This window comes from Drosophila elegans, unplaced genomic scaffold, assembly GCF_018152505.1.
Source record: "Drosophila elegans isolate 14027-0461.03 unplaced genomic scaffold, ASM1815250v1 contig_468, whole genome shotgun sequence".
NCBI lineage: Eukaryota > Metazoa > Arthropoda > Insecta > Diptera > Drosophilidae > Drosophila > Drosophila elegans.
The window spans coordinates 2,735,533-2,756,835 of NW_024545855.1; the positions used below are offsets into that span (position 1 = coordinate 2,735,533).

At 35.7% G+C, this 21,303-nt stretch overlaps 6 protein-coding genes and 1 pseudogene across 11 annotated transcripts; 4 read left to right on the forward strand and 3 right to left on the reverse strand.

Moving 5' to 3' along the window:
- Positions 1-16: 16 nt before the first annotated feature.
- Positions 17-8,587, reverse strand: LOC108144005 (protein unc-13 homolog 4B). 3 transcript variants are annotated; one of them, XM_017268627.2, is made up of 15 exons: positions 8,517-8,587; positions 7,163-7,433; positions 3,988-4,328; positions 3,879-3,926; positions 3,233-3,392; positions 2,355-3,175; positions 2,070-2,284; positions 1,735-2,012; positions 1,583-1,670; positions 1,455-1,528; positions 1,018-1,383; positions 701-961; positions 471-640; positions 239-417; positions 17-176 (listed from the first exon to the last, which is right to left on the reverse strand). In XM_017268627.2, exons 1-15 carry the CDS (start codon positions 8,570-8,572, stop codon positions 85-87), a joined length of 3,420 nt encoding a protein of 1,139 aa, XP_017124116.1. In that variant the 5' UTR covers positions 8,573-8,587; the 3' UTR covers positions 17-84. The 3 variants fall into 3 exon arrangements, with proteins under 3 accessions (XP_017124116.1, XP_017124115.1, XP_017124117.1); XM_017268626.2 differs by lacking the exon at positions 8,517-8,587 and adding an exon at positions 7,858-8,012; XM_017268628.2 differs by lacking the exons at positions 7,163-7,433; positions 8,517-8,587 and adding an exon at positions 5,343-5,809.
- Positions 8,588-8,590: 3 nt separating this feature from the next.
- On the forward strand, positions 8,591-9,775 carry LOC108144007 (annotated as a pseudogene).
- A 522-nt stretch (positions 9,776-10,297) lies between these two features.
- LOC121467528 lies at positions 10,298-11,360 on the forward strand. Its single transcript, XM_041708984.1, has 3 exons — positions 10,298-10,582; positions 10,761-10,904; positions 10,971-11,360. The coding sequence occupies exons 1-3, from the start codon at positions 10,439-10,441 to the stop codon at positions 11,229-11,231; spliced, it is 549 nt and encodes a 182-aa protein (XP_041564918.1). The 5' UTR covers positions 10,298-10,438; the 3' UTR covers positions 11,232-11,360.
- A 542-nt stretch (positions 11,361-11,902) lies between these two features.
- On the forward strand, positions 11,903-13,006 carry LOC108143962 (transforming growth factor beta regulator 1-like). The gene is made up of 2 exons (XM_017268560.2): positions 11,903-12,026; positions 12,150-13,006. Exons 1-2 carry the CDS (start codon positions 11,964-11,966, stop codon positions 12,906-12,908), a joined length of 822 nt encoding a protein of 273 aa, XP_017124049.1. The 5' UTR covers positions 11,903-11,963; the 3' UTR covers positions 12,909-13,006.
- Positions 13,007-13,457: 451 nt separating this feature from the next.
- Positions 13,458-14,522, forward strand: LOC108143964. The gene is made up of 3 exons (XM_041708982.1): positions 13,458-13,744; positions 13,923-14,066; positions 14,133-14,522. The coding sequence occupies exons 1-3, from the start codon at positions 13,601-13,603 to the stop codon at positions 14,391-14,393; spliced, it is 549 nt and encodes a 182-aa protein (XP_041564916.1). The 5' UTR covers positions 13,458-13,600; the 3' UTR covers positions 14,394-14,522.
- A 979-nt stretch (positions 14,523-15,501) lies between these two features.
- Positions 15,502-18,940, reverse strand: LOC108143963. 3 transcript variants are annotated; one of them, XM_041708983.1, is made up of 3 exons: positions 18,706-18,940; positions 16,991-17,333; positions 15,502-15,865 (listed from the first exon to the last, which is right to left on the reverse strand). In XM_041708983.1, the coding sequence occupies exons 2-3, from the start codon at positions 17,213-17,215 to the stop codon at positions 15,713-15,715; spliced, it is 378 nt and encodes a 125-aa protein (XP_041564917.1). In that variant the 5' UTR covers positions 17,216-17,333; positions 18,706-18,940; the 3' UTR covers positions 15,502-15,712. The 3 variants fall into 3 exon arrangements, with proteins under 3 accessions (XP_041564917.1, XP_017124052.1, XP_017124051.1); XM_017268563.2 differs by lacking the exon at positions 18,706-18,940 and adding an exon at positions 17,802-18,098; XM_017268562.2 differs by lacking the exon at positions 18,706-18,940 and having other exon boundaries at positions 16,991-18,101.
- Positions 18,941-19,361: 421 nt separating this feature from the next.
- On the reverse strand, positions 19,362-21,090 carry LOC108143961 (thioredoxin domain-containing protein). 2 transcript variants are annotated; one of them, XM_017268558.2, is made up of 6 exons: positions 20,919-21,090; positions 20,530-20,854; positions 20,313-20,474; positions 20,034-20,162; positions 19,914-19,942; positions 19,362-19,543 (listed from the first exon to the last, which is right to left on the reverse strand). In XM_017268558.2, the coding sequence occupies exons 1-5, from the start codon at positions 21,052-21,054 to the stop codon at positions 19,933-19,935; spliced, it is 762 nt and encodes a 253-aa protein (XP_017124047.1). In that variant the 5' UTR covers positions 21,055-21,090; the 3' UTR covers positions 19,362-19,543; positions 19,914-19,932. The 2 variants fall into 2 exon arrangements, with proteins under 2 accessions (XP_017124047.1, XP_017124046.1); XM_017268557.2 differs by lacking the exon at positions 19,914-19,942.
- Positions 21,091-21,303: the final 213 nt, after the last annotated feature.

Consider the following 21,303-nt stretch of genomic DNA (forward strand, 5'->3'; position numbering starts at 1 on the left):
TTATTTTATTTCGTAGTTGAAAGCCGTAAAAAAATATAATTTATTGCTTTTTTTCACAACATAGTATGGTCAACAATTTGTAATTTAAGAGAAGGATCGGTTTTTCAATTTTTTAAGGAAATCCTTGGCCTGCTTATCACCTAATCTGTATTCCAGAGCTCGCAATGAATCGGAATCTGAAAGAGATATGCTATATTTATTTCCACCTATTTATACACTACGAAGCAGATAAACATACCTGTATATTCCGGTCTGGATAAATTCATCATTATTTGTTCGCCTGGTGTTGCTTCGAGATCTTCGAATGATATATAGCACTCTGCTATATATTGGCTGGACATTCCAAATAAATCTTTATCCTTGATACTGAATAAAATCAGGCTGTTCTTATCATTTCGCTGCTGCTCAGTCAAGTTTCTATTTAAGAAAAATATGAATACATTTCCTCTCAAATTTAAACCATTACTTACATACGAAACTCCTGGTCGTAAAGTGGAAAACAACTTTTATTGTGAACATTTGTCTTCACTGTCATTATATCATTAAATCTGCTTGTGGGCATGAAACTAGCCTTCACAAATGAATCGACCGAGCCATTTGAATCCATTGGCAGCAGATTGCGTGCATTTAAAATAGTTAACTATGGAATGCAACATTTTAAGCAAACAGAATTAAAGGATTAAATTCATTAAAGTCTTACCAATAACCCGGAATCAGTTAATTGAGCCGTTATAGTAAGTTGTCCATAGGGAGACGACTCTTGGCTCTTTTGCGTTTCCAGTCGCTCCAAATAATACTGATGAATAAGATCTGCTGTTTCCAGGGAATAAAGCCTTAGCCTACTTTGAATTGCAGACAAAATCTTTACGTCCGAAGATTCAATGTTGCCCATTTTAAAACAATCCATCATTGTCTGAAGAGTGTTGTTTAAATTTTGAAAGAAAGCTGGTGGGCGTCGTTTCTGAAATACAATAGATTATTTATAAATTGCCAGATGGTAAAGAAAATAGCGCTTACGTCCAGATTTGATTGTATAAGGTCATACATTATAATTGATAGCTCAGACCAAATGCCGTCCAATATTCTTTGAAAGTTGATTTCATTAAGAGTATCATAGAGCGTGGTCAACGAGGCCTCCAAATACATCATTAGCTGGTCCATAGAGTTCGAGTCCTTGGCCAGGACCTCAGCACCTTCGGCCAAATATCGTTTAATAGGCGGGGCCATTTTTCTAGCCACAATCTCTATGAGCTCAACGATCTGGTTTCGTTCCGTGTCTAATGCGTTTTCGATTACAGTTTTTATGGTGCTGGCGCAGCGTTCAGCCTCTAAGTTTGAACGATACTCTCCCAATCTCTTTATAATATCATCAATGCTGAGTTCCTTGTATAAGTAAAAGATTTAAAAGATCTAAAGTGTCATTTCATTAGTTCTTAAAGAAATAAATCATATACCTTTATGAATGAGGGTAAAGTCTGGCGGATGTAATCCATGTTGTTGATAGCTATGCACCACTCTTCGGATAAAGCTGTAATTATAAAAAGTTATTTAAAAATACATTTATTTGTCTAAATACACTTACTAAAATTCTTGTTATTATCACCAATGTTAATGTTTTCAACCCTGCGAGACATCTGTTGGGCATAAAATATGCAGCACCGACAAAGATCCTGTACGAAAAAATATATATATTACTAAATAAATTAGCAAATTGAAGTACATTCTCCATCTTACATTGACAATTTTGGCTACAAATATGTAGGATCCCTCGACTTCAGGCCAGTCAAGTTGTTGCCAAAATATCTTGATTTGATAGAATATTGAAAGTGTATCTACTGCCGAAGAACTATATTTGACTGTTTCGTCAACAGCCTTCAGCTGATCCAAATCAATTGCTTTTTGAATACGACTTAAGGCCTTAATTATTGAGATATCGAGCCAGTGAGTAACTCCCCTTTCGAACCAGGGGTAAAAGTTGGCCAATTCCAGGCTTTCGGAACACAGGGATTCGCCTTTAAACATAATAAATAATCATTATTTAATAGAGATGAAGTTTTATTACAACTCACCCATAGTGACATATCGCTTGAGTATTAAATAAACTTCGAATAATGTAGTACCCATATTTACATTCTCCAGGTTGGGCAAATATTCGAATTGATCGTCTGGCACATCTAGTCTCTTAATGTTATTGCACACTTCTATTATAATGGATTTACAAATTTCAGCAAGTTTTGAGTCGTAAAATAAATAAAGGATTGCGGAATAGTTAAGCTGAATTTTGCTGAAACGGATATAGGGAAATAAGATTTAAGACATTGATAAATATATATATATATATGAACGTAACTTACTGGTAAAATATTTTATCAAAGAATTCCATTGCACGTTGGAGGTCAGAGCGTACCATTTGTATAAGTTTTATAACGTATTGCAACTTTTCGTCATCGGTCTCATTATTTTTGGATTGCCTGCTGCCCTCGACTATATGTTCCAGCCATTCTTTGGTACCCGTATTGATGGCATCCTCGATGGCAGTGTCAATATTGCACGATTCACCCGTATCGTTTGTGTGGATCCAGCCGTAAACCGATTTGGGGAAAATATCTACACTTTCAGGCACTTCCAATTCCTTAATCTTCTTAAGAATATCCAGCACTTCATTGAGTGCCTTTATTATGTTCTTATCACTGGTGTTCTTGGACCTCAATTTCCGTAGAACTGCGAAGCACGAGGGCAGCAGCCGCTTCACTCCATCCCAGAATGTTTTCACATCCTCCGAATCGTTCTGCATATAGGTGATAACTGGCACCACAACATCCAGAATAGAGTTGAAAAGGGTGAAATTCAGTTTGTGTGTTTCATGGATGGTGCTGTAAGCATGCCATTGACTTAAAGCACAATCGAAGGGCGTTAACCCGCTCTGGGCAGCATGCTGGGATCGAATTAGTTCGGCATTTGGACTGAACTTTCCGCTCCACCAGTAGTTTGCCACCTGCGAAGTTTCCAGCTCGTACATCAGCAGCAGTTTCAGCAAATTCTTATGCTCCTGCACGGCTACACTTTTGTTCTTTTCGGCACTCAAAGCCAGATTCACCAAAAGTGATCCTCGACTTCGGCCTTTGCTTCCTTTCTCAAGATTGTACCAAACGGTTAGGCCAGAAACTGGAATAGACTTTTGAAATAAAAAATTTTTAGTTTAGTTTTAGGAATTTCAAAATATTTTACTTACCTTTAGTGTAATTGCAGCTCTTCCTATTAACTCATTGTCATGTTTTCCCGATGAAGCTGTCACAGCTATTTCCTTCATTAACTTACTAAGCCCCTTCACTCCTTTGACATCGAGTATTTTATTAACTTTTTCTTTAACCGTTTCCGCTGCATCGAAATCCCTAAAAAATAAAAAAAATCAATTTATTATTTTAATTAAGAAATCTAACAATTAGACATCGGATTCTAAACAAAAAAGGTATTCTGCTAATTTTTTCATTAAATCAAATTTATATTTAACTTAAAATCCAATCCAAATCCAATAAAGCTTTTATAAGAATAATTTGTTTACTTAAAAATAGCTTGAAATCAATTATATATTTAGAACATGTTTTTGCAAATATTCCGATGTCCACAAATTCCCATTTATTTTACCATTTATTTTTTTACACTTATATTATCATTTATCAAAAACATTTTACTCACTCTACTTTACAAAAAAAAATTTCTAAAAATAGGAAAAGAAATCTGAGTTTTTTGATGCCATACCTTCTTGTTAGTTAGATTCAGACCATTAACCTACTATTCCGAGTTAAGTGAATTTTAGAAAACTTGACTTTGATGAGTGCATTTTTATATTATTATATATATTTTCTAATTAAGCTTACCAGACTTCAACGATAAGAACTTCGTCCCGAGCATTTTCGGTAATGGGCCTTAAGAAAAGGAATTATTAATTCTAAGAAAAGCTTTGAATGCAAGACATTAAATACTCACAGTGAAAAGTGCTCCTCCCATATAGGATTTAATGTGGCAGGCTTTACAGATGAGTTATATCGATGGGAACTATTCGATTCTAAGTAGAGGGTTACAAACGGATCAGATAGGCCATTCGAATCCTTGGACATTAAGTTCTCGGCCTTTATTATCTCAACATTTAGTCTAACATTGGGTGGTTCTTTAAGTCTCGCCGCCTCACAAATTTCCAAATGCGTTGCGTTTGGAATTTTGAAAGCATCCTGCACAAATTCAATTAAACTATTTATGCACTGATCGTTGTTTTCACAGCCAATGTTGTTGTAAATTTCAAATAAAATCTCTTCATACAGATCTGTTACCTGCAAAATAAAGTAATTATAAATAATTAGTTTTATCTTATTAGCCACCATTTAATTACATGCAACAAATTCTCTTTCACTAAAAGGCAATCACAACTAGAACCAATCTATTAATTGTATTCGAATAAAAATAGAAATAAATCTCTTCACTAAAGGTCAAAGCCTAAGGAAATATCAGCAAATTCCAGAAAACCAAAATGTAAACAAAAACGTCACAAAGAAAACGCAAAACCAGACCCAACTGATGTCATATTTGATTATAAACATTTTAGGCACTTATCTATAATAAAAGCGCCCAACTTTATTAAATTAATAGCACGCATTTTCAACATTTTTCTTTTGTGACGTAAAAAACAAAAGTATTAAAGAAAATTTAAAAAGGAATTCTTAGAATTATGTTCATAGTTTCACACATAAAAGTTTGCTTGAGATTACAAAATTTCATTCCGAATGAATTTAATTTTTCTCACATTATGAAATTTTAATATCTTATTAAATTAACTTAGGAAATTGATAAGACGCATTTTCGAAAAGTATATTTCTGTGGCTTAAATAAAGAAAAATCTTTAAAAAAATGAGTTTCCAAAAAAATGGATTCAGTTTTTTCAAATATAAATAAATAAATATATCCACGGACTGAAATAACCGAAGTACTTAACTCAAATGACTCAACAACAAATTTGAAATCAATGAACTTATACAATCGCTTTGTTTACCTAGCCAATGTGCATAAAACACATAGAACTCAAAAATAAAAAAAAAATGAAATGTTTTCTTTGGAATGTGTTCTCTAGCAAAGTATTATAAAACACCTGCCACTATGTGGGCTTTAAAACCTACTTAAAAAGGGTTCAAAAGCATACAAAAATAGTAACTGTTTTTTTTTTTTGGTAATCTGTATTATTTCTATTATCTGGACTTTACGATCTACCTTTATAGAACTCAAAAACATTACAAAACATGAACTGTTTCATTTAAATATTCCCTCTGCCAGCATCTTTAAGATCTACTTACGGTCATTGAATGGCAAACCGCCTTGGCATGTGAGTCGAGTAAATGCTTGTGAACGCCCCTAAAGTGTCGACTAGAAATGCTTCCATTTCGATTCAATATGCTCGTTCGTCGCTCAAATGGCTGATTGAGTGACTGGGTGGAGGATGCTTTTCTCGGGAGTCTGAGTCCGATATCGTCGCATCCGGTACGCGTTCTGGATCGGGTAAGGCTATTGGTTTTCGAATTTTGGTTAGACGGGTTGTGATTTTGCGATCCGAACTTGCTCAGAACACGTGGTAACGATAGGTAGCTCATGTTTTTGAATTCTGTAACTAACAAATCACTCCACGAATTATGTGGCAAATATTTTCTTGCAAATATACAATTCAAAATAGGCGACGCACATATCTCTGGTCTGGACCGGAATCGGAGGAAATATCACGAGAGTCGACTAGACCCAACACCCAACCGATTCGGGGAAGAGCCTGTATCTAAGTACTATAGCGTCCGGTCTCGAAAATCTTAGCGATATCCGAAATATCTTGGCGTTGACCATGAGATAAAAAGTGTATGCGCTCAATTCGATTTCGTTTCGCCTACTGTATTTGTGCATATGTACACGGCGATTCCGCCAAAGTGTTTGTGAGTAATAATAAAGCAATCTTAAGAGAAAATGTTTTATTTTTGGATACAAAAAGGAAAAAGCTCAAGGTGGTAATGAAAAATATATTTTCTAAAGTACATTTAGCTTTCCACTCGTTCAATTGGCCAGTCTGTATGTTTGCAGTGTTTGTTTATGTTGTCAGTATACATTATTCAGTTTGTTTATACAGTCGGTATATATACGATGCTATGGGCCTCTGGCAAGTTCATTTGTTTATTGTTTAACCGTTTCTATGGACACGACTTAATTTTTTCTGTTCAAGTAAACTATTGTACACCTTCCCAGACGACAAACATGCAAGCAGCAAAATGTTGGTATAAGATAAAACATTGCTGAGATTGTTATGCTTCGCTGCAAGCTAGAAAACTGACCTATTACGAAAGTTTTGCAACAATTCAGGTCTAGAAATAATGGAGTGAATGTGACCAGGCTTAGGAGGCCCCCAAATTCACCAATACAACCCATGGTGGGTTCCCCTGTCTGTGAAACGCATTGGTTACTCCATGATATTACCAAAAGTAACTATATTACTTTTGTGAATGGGGAGTTTTATATGCGGAACTAAAATAAATCAATCTTTAATCATACAAGTTCCAGCAGTGGATACCAGAAAAGGCAAACGTTCTTAAAACAGCCACGGCCTATAATGATTGATTTGATTAATGTTTCATGTCATTACGGGTAAGACTTTCGCCTTGAAATAATAAAACCAATGCAAGCCCTAAAAAACAAGAAATTGTTTAGTCATTCCTTGTGTTTCAGAAATTTCCAACAACTCAAATGAAACATTTAAAAAATGTTATAACGAAACAGTGAGTTTAACAAAAATCCAAGAACTCAAATGAAACATTTACCAAATGTTTTAACAAAAAGAATAGTATCTTTCCAAGAATTATAAAATTTGTCAGTTGTCACTTACAGAAAAAGTTTTTACACAAATTCCCTGAAAAGATCGACACGATCGAAATGGTATGTAATGCTCTAAGACAGCTTTAGATAATGTGGATAACCTAGATGTATAGAAAATCTAGATGTAGAATCTAGATGTACCAGTTGGAATATATAATAATCTATAATACAAATAGTTGATCGTTTATCATAACGATCCCAACTGACCTTAACTCGCTTTTCAAAGTGCTTAGTCAGCTCAGTTCGCAGTTTCTAAATGTTAACTTACATTCATTACAGGAGTTGTGTCAAGAAAGTTATCAATTTCAGGAGACGAGGCCAGTTCACTATCTGTCGCAAAGGTATTGATGCTGATGCATTCCGGATCCTGGCCAAGTTGTGAGGTTCCATCAGGACTTTCGTCGGATTCTTCTGTCTCTCCACTGCCACTTTCCTCAAAAGGAGCTAAAGAACTTTTCAAAACACTCTCATCTATTTGTGACTTTTGCCGCAAGAGGGATCCAAATTTTTCGAAGAATCCATCATCACCATCTTGTAATCTGAAGGAAAAAAGAGACTATTAATAAATGCTTTCATACAATTTTAATTAGAAAAGCTAGTCATAATTATTATAATGAATATTCAGAAAAGTAAAGTACATTATGGAATATATTTAAAGAGGAGTGAAAAGTTCCCTGAAATTGAGTCATGTTTACATTAGCGAGAGTGTGGGTTGTAAAATCGATCTGTGGTTTGAGTTTCCTTACATCACTTTTTGATGTCTCACGCACACATTATTATAGGTCCACATGATAATCTTTAATTTATCTGATGACACAGTTCCAGTTTCTCTAAAATGTTCATATTTGTCTAATGAAACAGCACACATGCCTGCGATATCTATACATCTGTGAATTTTGAGTTTTTTTCTACAGGTGTGCGTGTGAGTCTGAATTTATGGATTCATTTGTTTACCCAACTTACTGGTGTTCGTGTTCTGTGGGTGGATTCATCTTGAGTTCCTGCAGTTTGAAAAAGAACCCCTTCCACATTTGTTCCTCGTCCATTTTAAAGATTGTATTGTATTTATTGTATTATATTTTAGGGGAGCACAGAATCCAACAAGTGTCACCGGAGTGCAAAAACATACTAACGGCTTATTTGCACCGAACAAACGATGTGATTCATTCCCATAGCTTTTTTTAAAGCTGCTCTCCGACGTAGATTTTTCTCAGTAGTATTTCACACACTCTTCCGTACACTATCACACATTATAATTAGGTATGAATATTTGTAGACCTTATGATTTGGGGGAAAGTAAAGGGACGGAATGGGGAAAAGTAGAAACACAGCTGAACACTGGTTACCATGGTGATCGCTGTGTTTTTTCTAGATACTCTGTTTATAATCTTAGAATCTTTCAAATTTTAAGATCATTAAGAACAAAGAGGTAACCCCTGAAAACTACTAATGGTAGTAATGCCACAAACACACACACCTGCATGTAAATAAGGTAGGGCTAAGTGTTAGTGTTGTAACCACCTTGCAGACTGAGACTCTTTCATGGTCAACTGCCCATTTTAAGACTTTGTTAGAGACCAAAGCTTCCCCCCTTTATAACTTGTTATTAATTAATAACCTACCTTAATTTCTCGAAAATCCTAGCTTCCGACCGCCAGAAATAACTCTTCTTCAACATTACTAGGTCCTTTACAAGGTTAAAATGTGGGTATTCATTAGATAGGATTAGGCTATACGGAATGTTAAGCCCTTTAACTAATCGAACTCATAGCTTAAAAGCACACTCATTAAACGACACTATTACCTTAATTTAATTTTTTATTTCTATTTATAGTTGTTAAAAAGATTAGATTAGATTTGTTTATTTATTTGGTATTTAAATATCTTCTCAAAAAACTACCGAATATCGCAATTTCGATATCCTACAAATAGCAACCCTGCACTTCGATAATCAAAACAAACCCCACAACAATAAAAAACTGCTATCTTTGGTTTTTGCTAAGTTTATAAATTAAAAAATCATGAATTTGAAATATAAGCGGCCGTACGAGAGCTTAAAACGATCTGTAAAGAGTTATCTGCTGGTAAAATGCTGAAATTCTCTAAACAAGTGTGTATTTGGAATCGTTTCGTGTTTGGTGGAGAACTTCAGATTCCAATATATAATTATTACTATTATTAACTTATGAAACCTGGTTTTAGGAAAACGCTTCGCTCACCGATGAAATTTTTCGCCTTCAAGCCGAGTTATCCGTAACCCGATCTCAACGTCTATATCTAATAGAGCGACTTACATATGTTCCATGAGGGCTTAGAAAAATCAAATAATGGACGTCCAAGTGTTTCAAATGGAAAAGTCGAATCCTCGCATCTTTTGGAGGCGTGAAGAAAATCAAACCGGTTGTTTTGCATAAAAAGCCAGGCGAGGATAAACCCAAAAATCCCCGCCCATCCTAAAGACCCTCGTAAAAAGTGTGTGTTCACCTGTAAAATTTTGAATAACGCCGGTATTCCCCAATTTCAAATAATACCCGACAACGATTTGGATGGAGTGTTCTTGTGGGAAAGTGCCAACACCTGTCACTTGGATCTTTTGAACTCAATTCAGAGATCACCCAGTGTGAAGTTGAAAATACCATTTGATGTCCAAGGAGAGGTCTTCTTCGGCCTGTCCAACCAAAAAACCCAATCGCTTCTCATGATGGATCCTGGTTTTCATCAATGCACGAATTTCAAAGGATTCGCTGTGCAGAACATTCAGTCTTTGAACAGCGCCTCATTATCGTTCGAGACGCTTCAAGGTTTTTTATCTTGATAAGATTTTCTTGGGTACATTAGTTAATAAGTTGAGAGAAAACTAAAAAGTAAACTGTAACTAGTTTTTAAAAAAGCTCTTAAAAATAAAGGGAACATAAATATATATACTCAAAACTGTTATAGTTCTGGTTCTTTTATTTGCGTTTCTATACCATCATCAATATTTCAGTTTTATTTACTTTTTATTTCGATACCATTGCCCATGTTTCGGTTTATTAATTTATTAATAATAAATTTTATTTGGTTTCTTTTAAGGGAAAATATTTTTTTAGTTTTATTTAGCACAAGATCTATAGAAGATACTTTACTTTTCATTATTAATTTTTTATATTACAATTTGTTGTGGTTGATTTTTTAGTACAAGAACCAGAGCCCAGTATTCGTATTTAAAGTTTTTAGGTTTTCAATAAAAATTGTTGTGTAGATTTGTTGGATCAAGAACGATTACAAAAAAACAATGGATATTAACGAAACTGCATAGAGTTTTTAAATGAAATTAGTGGTGGGTGGGTATTACCGCGATAGTTTTCAAATCATCGATGCACGGCTCCAACCATCGAATGTGCCATCGATAGTTTGACAGCTCTAGTAGAAACATACATATGTACACAACGCATATCTGAAAAGTATTAATACAATATTTTGGGAAAGTTGTTTTGGTTGGCTTCGAATTAACCGACATTGCATTGGCAGTTGAGGATATAACCATCTATACAAATCGGTCGATATGGGGAGCATTGAAAAGGCGTGTATATCTGGCTTTCTGTGCCGACTCTGTTCCGAGATGCACCGAACAGTAATCCATATTTATAGTGATCATGGCCAGCGTTTGTGTCTTGTTGAGAAAATCAACGATTACCTACCAATTACAGTGAGTATTGCTTAGTAGAGGACATTATGGAAAAGCTCGGACTGCAAGAATAGGGTTGCCCATAGGCTTGTGTGTACCCAAAATCAGCCATTCCAACGGAGTCTCCCTATAGTTTTATCCAAAAACGAGCAAATAAGTTATTTATTGATTTATCATAACTTTATTCATTACACCCCAGATATCTCCGACTGATCCCTTGCCAAAAACCATATGCAAAACATGTTTGCATCGCGTGGAGCAACACTATTCACTGATAATGCGATTGGCACGAATGCAGGCGGAGCGTATGATTAAGTACGAGCGCTTATCTCGTAGAGGAATGGTGAGATTAATAATGTCTTCTTCATTAAGATTACATACCATCCATCCTCTTTAAATGATTTTACAGGAACGAAATCCCTCAGTTTCCAGCGTGGACTGTTCGGACGAGGAGGAGTCCTCTGGGAACACCCAAACCCAAACAGGGGTATCCCCCAAGTCAACAGAGACTGTAGTGCCCAAACCAAATTCAAATCCAAATCCAAGCAACAGCGAAATCCACGACGAAAGTGAAGCTGGGCCCAGCAATAGACCCCCAAAAGAGACTGGTACTGGTGGCAGCACAGGAAAATCAGCAAGCTCAGGCAACGCCATCCAGGAACTCACGTAGATTTATAATGACTGCTATAGCCTCGTTTCTGGTCGATGCATCTATATATACGAGCACTTGAATATGTGTATATAGACGCGACTGTGTATATGTACGTTTAGATTGGAATAAAATAAGCATTTTATTTAATTACCGGTTATTTTGGAACACAGATGTATAAGCGCAAGGCTTCTTGCAAAAAAACTCCCCTCATAAAAATTTCTTCAGTTGATTTCTATTTTACCACAAAGGTTGAAAAGCCGTTTTAGGATAGGGACTAGTACCTAGTAGCCAAAACTACGTCCAAAACACATACAGCTAACTTGGCGTTAAATAAGTAAAAGGCTTCTTTCGGCTGAGCTTACCTTAAAAAGCTTTTATCACTGCCAGAAATAACTCTTCTTTAACATTACTAAGTCCTTTACAAGGTTAAAATGTGGGTATTCATTAGATAGGATAGGCAATACGGAATGTTAAGCCCTTTAACTAATCGAACTCATAGCTTAAAAGCACACTCATTAAACGACACTATTACTTTAATTTAATTTTTTATTTTTATTTATAGTTGTTAAAAAGATTAGCTTAGATTTGTTTATTTATTTGGTATTTCAAATACCTTCTCAAAGAACTACCGAATACCGCAATTTCGATATCCTACAAATAGCAACCCTGCACTTCGATAATCAAAACAAACCCCACAACAATAAAAAACTGCTATCTTTGGTTTTTGCTAAGTTTATAAATTAAAAAATCATGAATTTGAAATATAAGCGGCGGTACGAGAGCTTAAAACGATCTGTAAAGAGTTATCTGCTGGTAAGATGCTGAAATTCTCTAAACATGTGTTTATTTGGATTCGTTTAGTGTTTTGGTGGAGAACTTCAGATTCCAATATATACATAATTCTTACTATTGTTTACTTTTAAAACCTCGTTTTAGGAGAACGCTTCGCTCACCGATGAAATTTGTCGCCTTCAAGCCGAGTTATCCGTAACCCGATCTCAACGTCTATATCTAATAGAGCGACTTATGTTCCACGAGGGCTTGGAAAAATCAAATAATGGACGTCCCAGTGTTTCAAATGGAAAAGTCGAATCTTCGGAAACATCTTTTGGAGGCGTGAGGAAAAGCAAACCGGTTGTTTTGCATAAAAAGCCAGGCGAGGATAAACCCAAAAACGTAACCATTATAAGAAAAAAGAAGCCCATGTTCCCCATGAACCTGAATAATGTATTACTTCACTCTCTGGGTGAGATCGTATCGGTGAATTCCAATTTCCACACCGAGAGTTGGATATATCCAGTGGGTTATGTGGCCACACGGATTTACGCCCATCCTAAGGACCCTCGTAAAAAGTGTGTGTTTACCTGTAAAATTTTGAATAACGCCGGCATTCCCCAATTTCAAATAATACCCGACAATGATTTGGATGGAGTGTTCTTCGGCGAAAGTGCCAACACCTGTCACTTGGATCTTTTGAACTCAATTCAGAGATCACCCAGTGTGAAGTTGAAAATACCATTTGATGTCCAAGGAGAGGTCTTCTTCGGCCTGTCCAACCAAAAAACCCAATCGCTTCTCATGATGGATCCTGGTTTTCATCAATGCACGAATTTCAAAGGATTCGCTGTGCAGAACATTCAGTCTTTGAACAGCGCCTCATTATCGTTCGAGACGCTTCAAGGTTTTTTATCTTGATAAGATTTTCTTGGGTACATTAGTTAATAAGTTGAGAGAAAACTAAAAAATAAACTGTAACTAGTTTTTAAAAAAGCTCTTAAAAATAAAGGGAACATAAATATATATACTCAAAATTGTTATAGTTCTGGTTCTTTTATTTGCGTTTCTATACCATCATCAATATTTCAGTTTTATTTACTTTTTATTTCGATACCATTGCCCATGTTTCGGTTTATTAATTTATTAATAATAAATTTTATTTGATTTCTTTTAAGGGAAAATATTTTTTTAGTTTTATTTAGCGCAAGATCTGTAGATGATACTTTACTTTCTATTATTATTTTTCTATGGATTACAATTTGTTGTGGTTGATTTATTTAAAGTTTTAAGGTTTTCAATAAAAATTGTTGTGTAGATTTGTTGGATCAAGAACGATTACAAAAAAACAATGGATATTAACGAAACTGCATAGAGTTTTTAAATTTAATTAGTGGTGGGTATTACCGCGATAGTTTTCAAATCATCGATGCACGGCTCCAACCATCGAATGTGCCATCGATAGTTTGACAGCTCTAGTAGAAACATATGTACACAACGCATATCTGAAAAGTATTAATACAATATTTTGGGAAAGTTGTTTTGGTTGGCTTCGAATTAACCGACATTGCATTGGCAGTTGAGGATATAACCATCTATACAAATCGGTCGAGATGGGGAGCATTGAAAAGGCGTGTATATCTGGCTTTCTGTGCCGACTCTGTTCCGAGATGCACCGAACAGTAATCCATATTTATAGTGATCATGGCCAGCGTTTGTGTCTTGTTGAGAAAATCAACGATTACCTACCAATTACAGTGAGTATTGCTTAGTAGAGGACATTATGGAAAAGCTCGGACTGCAAGAATAGGGTTGCCCATAGGCTTGTGTGTACCCAAAATCAGCCATTGCAACGGAGTCTCCCTATAGTTTTATCCAAAAACGAGCAAATAAGTTATTTATTGATTTATCATAACTTTATTCATTGCACCCCAGATATCTCCGACTGATCCCTTGCCAAAAACCATATGCAAAACATGTTTGCATCGCGTGGAGCAACACTATTCACTGCTAATGCGATTGACACGAATGCGAGAGGAGCGTATGATTAAGTACGAGCGCTTATCTCGTAGAGGAATGGTGAGACTAATAAGGTCTTCTTCATTAAGATTACATACCATTCATCCTCTTTAAATGATTTTACAGGAACGAAATCCCTCAGTTTCCAGCGTGGACTGTTCGGACGAGGAGGAGTCCTCTGGGAACACCCAAACCCAAACAGGGGTATCCCCCAAGTCAACAGAGACTGTAGTGCCCAAACCAAATTCAAATCCAAATCCAAGCAACAGCGAAACCCACGACGAAAGTGAAGCTGGGCCCAGCAATAGACCCCCAAAAGAGACTGGTACTGGTGGCAGCACAGGAAAATCAGAGAGCACAGGCAGCGCCATCCAGGAACTCACGTAGATTTATAATGACTGCTATAGCCTCGTTTCTGGTCGATGCAACTATATATACGAGAACTTGACTAAGTGTATATAGACGCGACTGTGTATATGTACGTTTAGATTGGAATAAAGTAAGCATTTTATTTAATTACCAGATAGTTTGGAACAAATATGTAAAAGTATAGGGCTTTTTGCGAAAAAACTCCCCCTATACATATTTCCTCAATTGATTTCTATTTTACCACAAAGGTTGAAAAGCCGTTTTAAGATAGGGACTAGTACCTAGTAGCCATAACTATGTCCAAAACACTTGTCGAGAAATAAGTAAAATGCTTCATTCGGCTGAGCTTACCTTATAAAGCTTTTGTCACTCGGTTATTTTTATACCACAAAGCTTGAGAAGCTGCTTTAACATAGGAACTCATACTAATTAGTCAAAACTATGTCCGAAATACACTTTCACATGCAAAATTATCATTTTATTTTATAAATTATTTGTTAGATAAGAGCTTATCTTATTTATTGTTCTTCTTACTTTGGAACTTACCTTTTGGTATTCCCTAGAAGCTTAAAATTCGCTCTCAGGCAAAGACTTCTATTAAGTGACCAAAACTTTGTCCAAAATACACATTCCGGGGCCATCGCTCGACGTGGCATATCCACTTTGTTTAACTTAATCTTATCGTAGTACATTTTTTAGTGGCTACGCTCTTTTGGCATGATGGCAGAAAGTTCTTTGTTAGCCTGGGCTTGCACCGTTCATCTATTGAGTTTAACATTGGTTTTCCCGAGCATTGTATTGCTCGTTGATTGACTGATTAGTAATGCTAAGGCCCAACCCAAGTTGCAACAAAGGTGGATAAATAAAATGTCGACGGCTTAGCACATTCATCCTGTATCTAAATTCTTGGAAAACGAATGAGTTTTGCAACGACTAGCAATCAATACAATTTAACATTCCAAATTAATCCATTCGTTTCGTACAGTTTAATAATTAAAATACATAAATGAATTATTAAATTAATTATTTAAATATCTAAGCAATTATTTGTTTCGAAATTGCTTTCAATATGATGTTTTTTGTAAGCCCCATAAGTTCCGTGCCAAATTCATTAAAATCTTGTATGTCTTATGAAATGTTCTTTTTTATTGAGCCTAACAATACGCACGAATCGCTGAATACTTAAAATTGTCAACCAGAATGGTATTATGATAACTTAGTTTATCTTGCTTTTCCTATCACTAATGTTTCCTGCCATATATATAAGCACACAGCGGTGGGTGTTCCTTATATAATGGGGAAAACACTTGTGCTTGCAATTGTCGTTACATCTTAAGTTAGTAAACGTATATGGTTTTTAGTTGCGGCTTCAATTCTGGAGGTATCACTGGAGTGTGTTCCACTTTTCGAGTAACTAAGCGCTTAAACCGTCCACTAAATTGCTTGCGAAATCCTTTAAAGCTGCTTTTATCACTTGAGGCCATCATGTCCTGAAAGAATGAAAATTTTGCAGACGTTTTAGTAATATTAAAAATACAACTGGAATAAAATAACTAAGATATGTGGTTTATTTAAATCATAATTTTGATTTTCTTCGCTTTGATCGTTATGTGGACTGTGGTTCAGTTTTAGCTTATCGCAAAAATATATTTCGAGGTAGCAAGATTTTTGGAATGCGTTGTGAAGGTTTTTTTCTTGGCTAATTGTAACACAGGTTTCCTTGAATTAAATATAGTATATTGTACGTAAAGGCGCTGTCTGAATTATAAATATTTGTGGTATACACCGGAGGTGAAAGTGAAACCCGGAAATCGCGTGCCAAAATGATTTAGCCCTTTTTTTTTAAGTTCATTAACTGACATCGAAACTCAATAGATTTAAGATTTATTAACCCCTGCTGACCCACGTACATATTTGCGATTTTTAATCTTATCGCTAAAGCGATTTCTTAAAATAGATCTATTTAATGCTGAATGAGCTCCGTTAAATGCCTACAATTTACTGCCAAATGTCCGTATGTCTGTTCAGTGCTCATACTTCCATACATACTAATGATTTAGATGGCAATTGCTGAAGTGCAAATAATTTGTTTCCTCTTTATCTTCCGCCAACACACGAGCACACAAAGACTAGGAACTATGTATATATACTATATAAATGGTCACCCGTGGAGTATCTAATAATCGTTACGTCATGATAATCTGCACCGATGAGGAAACATGTGCGAATCGCTTTTAGGATGGGTGGTGTATAAATAACAGTATAATAATGTTTGCTGAACATAAAAATTAAACAGATACCAAAATGCCCAAAAAGATATCCACTTTTTCCCTATCATTTTGACGAGGTTTTCATATTTAATTACTTGTTTAAAATATCAGTTAGATCGAGACGAATTCTACAGGGTTTTTGTAGATTTTGTAGAATCATGTTTGCTGAAGTAAAATATCTGTTCAAAAATAAATCAATTTTACCTATAAATTACTTGTTTTAAGTATCAATTCTACATGGGTTCTGGATTTCTTTTAAATTTAATCGTACACCTTATTTCGCATGAGTTTACTTTTAATTAATATCATATAACCTTAAACATTTTTGTTCATGTGTAGACTTACGGGGCTCAGGCAATTGTAGATATGCGGTGTGGGCAGTTTTGGGGGAAACGTCCATTCGGTTTGGTTTGAATTCCCAATTCCATTTCCATTCCCGTCGCAAACAGCTGGTGCATTTGCATTACTGGTCCTCACGAACGTAACGCTCTGGGTTTGTTTGGCAGGTGGTGATGATGCTGATGACGAAGATTGGGTGGGTTTTCCCCTGGTTTCGCTTGACTCCTTCATTTTTATGTGGTCGTCCCAGTAGCGAGTAAATATATTTTTGGTGTGGACTTCGGACGAAGGATGCGGATGCGGGGTGCTCAAATAGTCGGATACAGAAACATCACGTTGACAACATTTACTGCGGACAAGACGCATCGTTAGTTTCCCAGTGATACCCTCGAGATCGAAGCAAAGTTAATTGTTCATTTCGGAAACTGTTTAGGTTTTAAGGTACACGCGTATCACAGATGGGAGGCTATATGATATGTATAGCTATATAGCTGATATGTCGACCATTTGCGGAAGAGGTTTTTCGGTATACTAATGTCTTGTTTTGTGTTTTCTGTTTTTTTTCGGTTTTCAGGTACGCGCTACCCAGCGTTACAGCGCGACTAGAATATCGATTTTCTGTACATGGGCTAGCCTTTTGGGTGGTGAGTTAGTCATGATGGGCTGCGCACTATACTTTTTAGCTCTCGTCCAAAGTTGGGTTCCTTTATGGTGCCTTTATTATTGCGACTTTCTTTCCCGAGGAGGTGTATTTATAGGAATGACACTTTTCATGTTTTTCATACTTTTCATCTTTTCAATGCTAGATACAACTTACACAATATCAATTTTATTTCTTTTTTGTTTTTCACTACTAGCTAGCTACTAGAGTCGAGTATTTTCTAGTCGTCGTGCAGGGGAAAAAAGCGATTAATGCTGGCACTCTTCACCACATACAAGTACATATGGTAGTAGTACGTTTGCACATTTTTCTCAACTGCTTTACACGTAAGTACGCACATTAGTATTTTGACTTTAGTGTTTGAGTGCTTAAATCGAAATGAACTGAAACTGAAGTGAACAAAAGCACAAGCAAAATATTAATCTGACTCATGTGCGCTTGACTACAGCAAAATACAGCGAAATACAGCCAAAATATCAACGAAAGTCGTTGGCGATGTGCTCTCTTGATCTCTCTCCCGCTCTCTGGGATTCTCCCTACACCATGTTGTTGTTACAAATATACATATATAAATATATACAGGAGCGGTCAAAATGGAAGTAGTAGTTTTTTAGCTAATGGAAATAGCAACCAACTTTTGAAGAATTTTATTATATTTTTGTAATATTAAAATAGAAAAAAAGATAAATGAAATGTTTTTAAATTTTTAATTAAATAATATGTTCTCAAATTGTTCTGAGATCAATTACTACAGTATATGGAAAAGTTAAATTATTTAAAATAAATTTTTAAGTTTTAATTTTTCCTGGACAATTAAATCAATAATAAACCTCCTTCTGATTTTTGGTTAGTTAGCATTATGTTTAAAAATGTATGTTTTTGAGCCATTATTATTTTGACCAAAGCTGTATATGTTTATATATATGTATATTCGTAGTATACCAGTCCGTAGTATGTGCACTCCTCGCTCTTTTTTCAAGACCTTCTGTGACGTCAACTGACATTTAGTGAGCACTGTATGTATGAAGCGAATATAAATAGCGGGTTTCGAGTGATTTACCCAAGATAAAATAATTCCGGGGAAAATGCAAACGACTGCAAAAACTTCCAAAACCTCGGGTAAAACGATCGCGAATATAATTATTATTTAGAAAACAACACGATGTTTCAAATTAAGTATTCCACGCCAAACTATCATCGCACTTTAGTAATTGGCTAGATTGCCGCCGACGAGTTAGCCTCTGAACTCAGATGCTAACTGAGTCCCGCTCTTAATATGTTTGTTTGTTGCCACGCTAATAAATTAAAACCAATTTGTAAATTGGGTAGGTATTTTGTTTGCGATATAAACGAGCAATGGATCTTGTGCGATATTAAGTATCTGCATGTTTCGTTTCCACTATTCCACGGCAGAGCTGGCAATTTCTGTATCGTTAGGAATTGCAGTAGTTGATCTTTCCCGCTCACCGTTTGCTTGTAAATATTTAAATTTTGAGGTTCAGTTAAAATTTATTTTTATGTTTTGTAAGTAAATAGATGATAAAAAATGTTCCAACTCACTTATTCGACTAAAACTAATATTTTATTTGTTTATTTCCATGGGTCTGTCTTGAATATTTGTTAACAATATTATATTAATTTTTTTTAAATTATTTTCTTGCCTTGACGATAGAACAACTGTGTATCCCATTTATTAGATTTCAAAAACCATATACGTATGTTTAGAAATTATATTTTATTTAGATTTATTTTTCGTTTTCACTGGTTCTGAACTGAATACTTTGGCTATCTTTTTTGTGAGATAAAAAACTGCGACCAATGCAAAAATTCCCAAAGACGCCAGCGATGTAATATTTTCAGATTTGAAATAACTTTGGAGTGGGCCCAAAAATTCGTTTCTGAAATACATAAAAGTTTTATAATTAATAATTTTTATTTTCATTTACAGTTATTACAAAAATCTTGTTTTATTAAATTCGATCTTCTTAAACCAGGAACTCTTGAAACCAGGGTAATATTGATTATTATAAGGTTTATGTACAAAATAAACGATTATGGATATTATACAACGGTTACAATTAATATATGGCTTGATATCAACGGAGTAATATTTAATATCAAAATCAAGTCTCAAACTGACGTTATTTGCCACCTTGCACCGGGGACTAAAACTCATTATTTGTTAAGTTAAATTGTATAATAATTATTTAAGTAATTAGTTCGAACTCATTAATGGGTTTAAGAAATGTTTATCTTTGCTCAACTTACTAAGACATGTTTCAGTTTCTCACAAATCCCTATAAAAAGGTCATAATAATCGAACTTTGAGTTTAATATTCGATCGAAATAGATATCAAAGAATGGCTGAGCTTTAAGAAAAATACTTACACGGCACTGGGTATTTGTGGTACTGGCTGCGGATGGCTCTGGGTTAAGTATCCCTTCTCAGCAAATTGGACAAAGGCTTCGGGACTGTATTGTTTGGCCAAATACCGGTACATCTTTCCCTGCCTCAAGCTGAGAATGGTTAACTTTAGTATATGGTTTTGTAAAACCTTTACAGATGCGGTCAAAATAATAGAAGTGGGACATTCAAAAAAATATATTATGTTCATAAGCTAAAAAAAATGACTATTATTTTGACCGTTACTGTGGATAGGGACTTACAAAATAAAAGCCGGCGATTCCAAAGCTCCCAGTCTCTTGGCCGTCGAGAGCCCCGATTCCGCGCTGTTCATTCGTGCAATGTTCAACTTTCGCTTCAGCTTTCCGCCCACAGATTCCCAGACGGCATAAAGTCGCTGACAGACGGTACACTCGGCGGAATAGCTAGAAGTGGGTGTACATGTTTAGATGACTAATATAGTAGTATAGCCTAACTTACAAGAAGACAAACCAGTCCCCGGTGGTGGCCCCCGATGAGGCCTGAGTCAGGTGCTCAAAGTTGTCATCGGAAAGCTCTTTCACAGCTGGCTCCAAATTGTCATTGAAAAAGTCTAGGATTTCGTCATCGTTCACCTCGCCATGGTACAAGATGGGTATTCCTCGCCTGAAAAAGACCAGAGCGGGTTCCTTGCTGGGATCGTAAATGGAAACCAGATTGCTGTCCACCGACTGCACCACAATGGCCGACAGAGTCTCCTGCAGTTGGGGATAAATCTTGGTGACCACATTTTCGTATTCCAAACAGCGCTGGCAATTGTTTTTGTCTGCAAGCCAAATAAACCGGTGTTTGGATAGTCCACGTAAGCTGGATATATATATAGTACTTACTAAATAGGACGACCACATTGCTGTTGCCGGTCAGAAGTTGAATTAGCTCCGTGTCATCCACACGTCGCAAATCCTGGGCTGCAGCATTATCTCCCAGGCTTAAGCCCAACAATACAACGAATATAAAGCAAAGCATTATCTGACTGTGATGGAGTGAAGATCACTGGCAAAAAAAGCCAAATCAAATCGTGAGAGTGAGCCGGGTTATCGATAGTTCAAAAAACCTATCGCGTCAACAGTGATGGGAAAAAACGTTTTGTATCTAGAGTGGGTACGTAACATATGGGTACATACATAAATGTAAAAGCTTTTATTTTCTTAAAGTAACTAATGTTTTGGGAAATGTATAAAATATTTTATTTACAGGCTAATTAATAAGCAAAAA

Bases quoted from the DNA above. Each gene is read 5' to 3' on its own strand.
- LOC108144005 (XM_017268626.2), bottom strand. From the start codon at position 7,940: ATGGACGAGGAACAAATGTGGAAGGGGTTCTTTTTCAAACTGCAGGAA. The intron at 4,329-7,162 runs GTAAGTTAACAT...TTTATTTTGCAG, and splicing joins ACACAACTCCTGTAATGAAT to GTAACAGATCTGTATGAAGA. The intron at 1,384-1,454 runs GTATATGATTTA...TACTTATACAAG, and splicing joins CTTTACCCTCATTCATAAAG to GAACTCAGCATTGATGATAT.
- LOC121467528 (XM_041708984.1), top strand. From the start codon at position 10,439: ATGGGGAGCATTGAAAAGGCGTGTATATCTGGCTTTCTGTGCCGACTC. The intron at 10,583-10,760 runs GTGAGTATTGCT...ATTACACCCCAG, and splicing joins ACGATTACCTACCAATTACA to ATATCTCCGACTGATCCCTT. The intron at 10,905-10,970 runs GTGAGATTAATA...ATGATTTTACAG, and splicing joins GCTTATCTCGTAGAGGAATG to GAACGAAATCCCTCAGTTTC.
- LOC108143962 (XM_017268560.2), top strand. From the start codon at position 11,964: ATGAATTTGAAATATAAGCGGCGGTACGAGAGCTTAAAACGATCTGTA. The intron at 12,027-12,149 runs GTAAGATGCTGA...ACCTCGTTTTAG, and splicing joins CTGTAAAGAGTTATCTGCTG to GAGAACGCTTCGCTCACCGA.
- LOC108143964 (XM_041708982.1), top strand. From the start codon at position 13,601: ATGGGGAGCATTGAAAAGGCGTGTATATCTGGCTTTCTGTGCCGACTC. The intron at 13,745-13,922 runs GTGAGTATTGCT...ATTGCACCCCAG, and splicing joins ACGATTACCTACCAATTACA to ATATCTCCGACTGATCCCTT. The intron at 14,067-14,132 runs GTGAGACTAATA...ATGATTTTACAG, and splicing joins GCTTATCTCGTAGAGGAATG to GAACGAAATCCCTCAGTTTC.
- LOC108143963 (XM_017268562.2), bottom strand. From the start codon at position 17,350: ATGCGTCTTGTCCGCAGTAAATGTTGTCAACGTGATGTTTCTGTATCC. The intron at 15,866-16,990 runs GTAAGTCTACAC...TCATTCTTTCAG, and splicing joins TCTACAATTGCCTGAGCCCC to GACATGATGGCCTCAAGTGA.
- LOC108143961 (XM_017268557.2), bottom strand. From the start codon at position 21,054: ATGCTTTGCTTTATATTCGTTGTATTGTTGGGCTTAAGCCTGGGAGAT. The intron at 20,855-20,918 runs GTAAGTACTATA...TTTGGCTTGCAG, and splicing joins CAATGTGGTCGTCCTATTTA to ACAAAAACAATTGCCAGCGC. The intron at 19,544-20,033 runs GTAAGTATTTTT...TATGTATTTCAG, and splicing joins CCACAAATACCCAGTGCCGT to AAACGAATTTTTGGGCCCAC.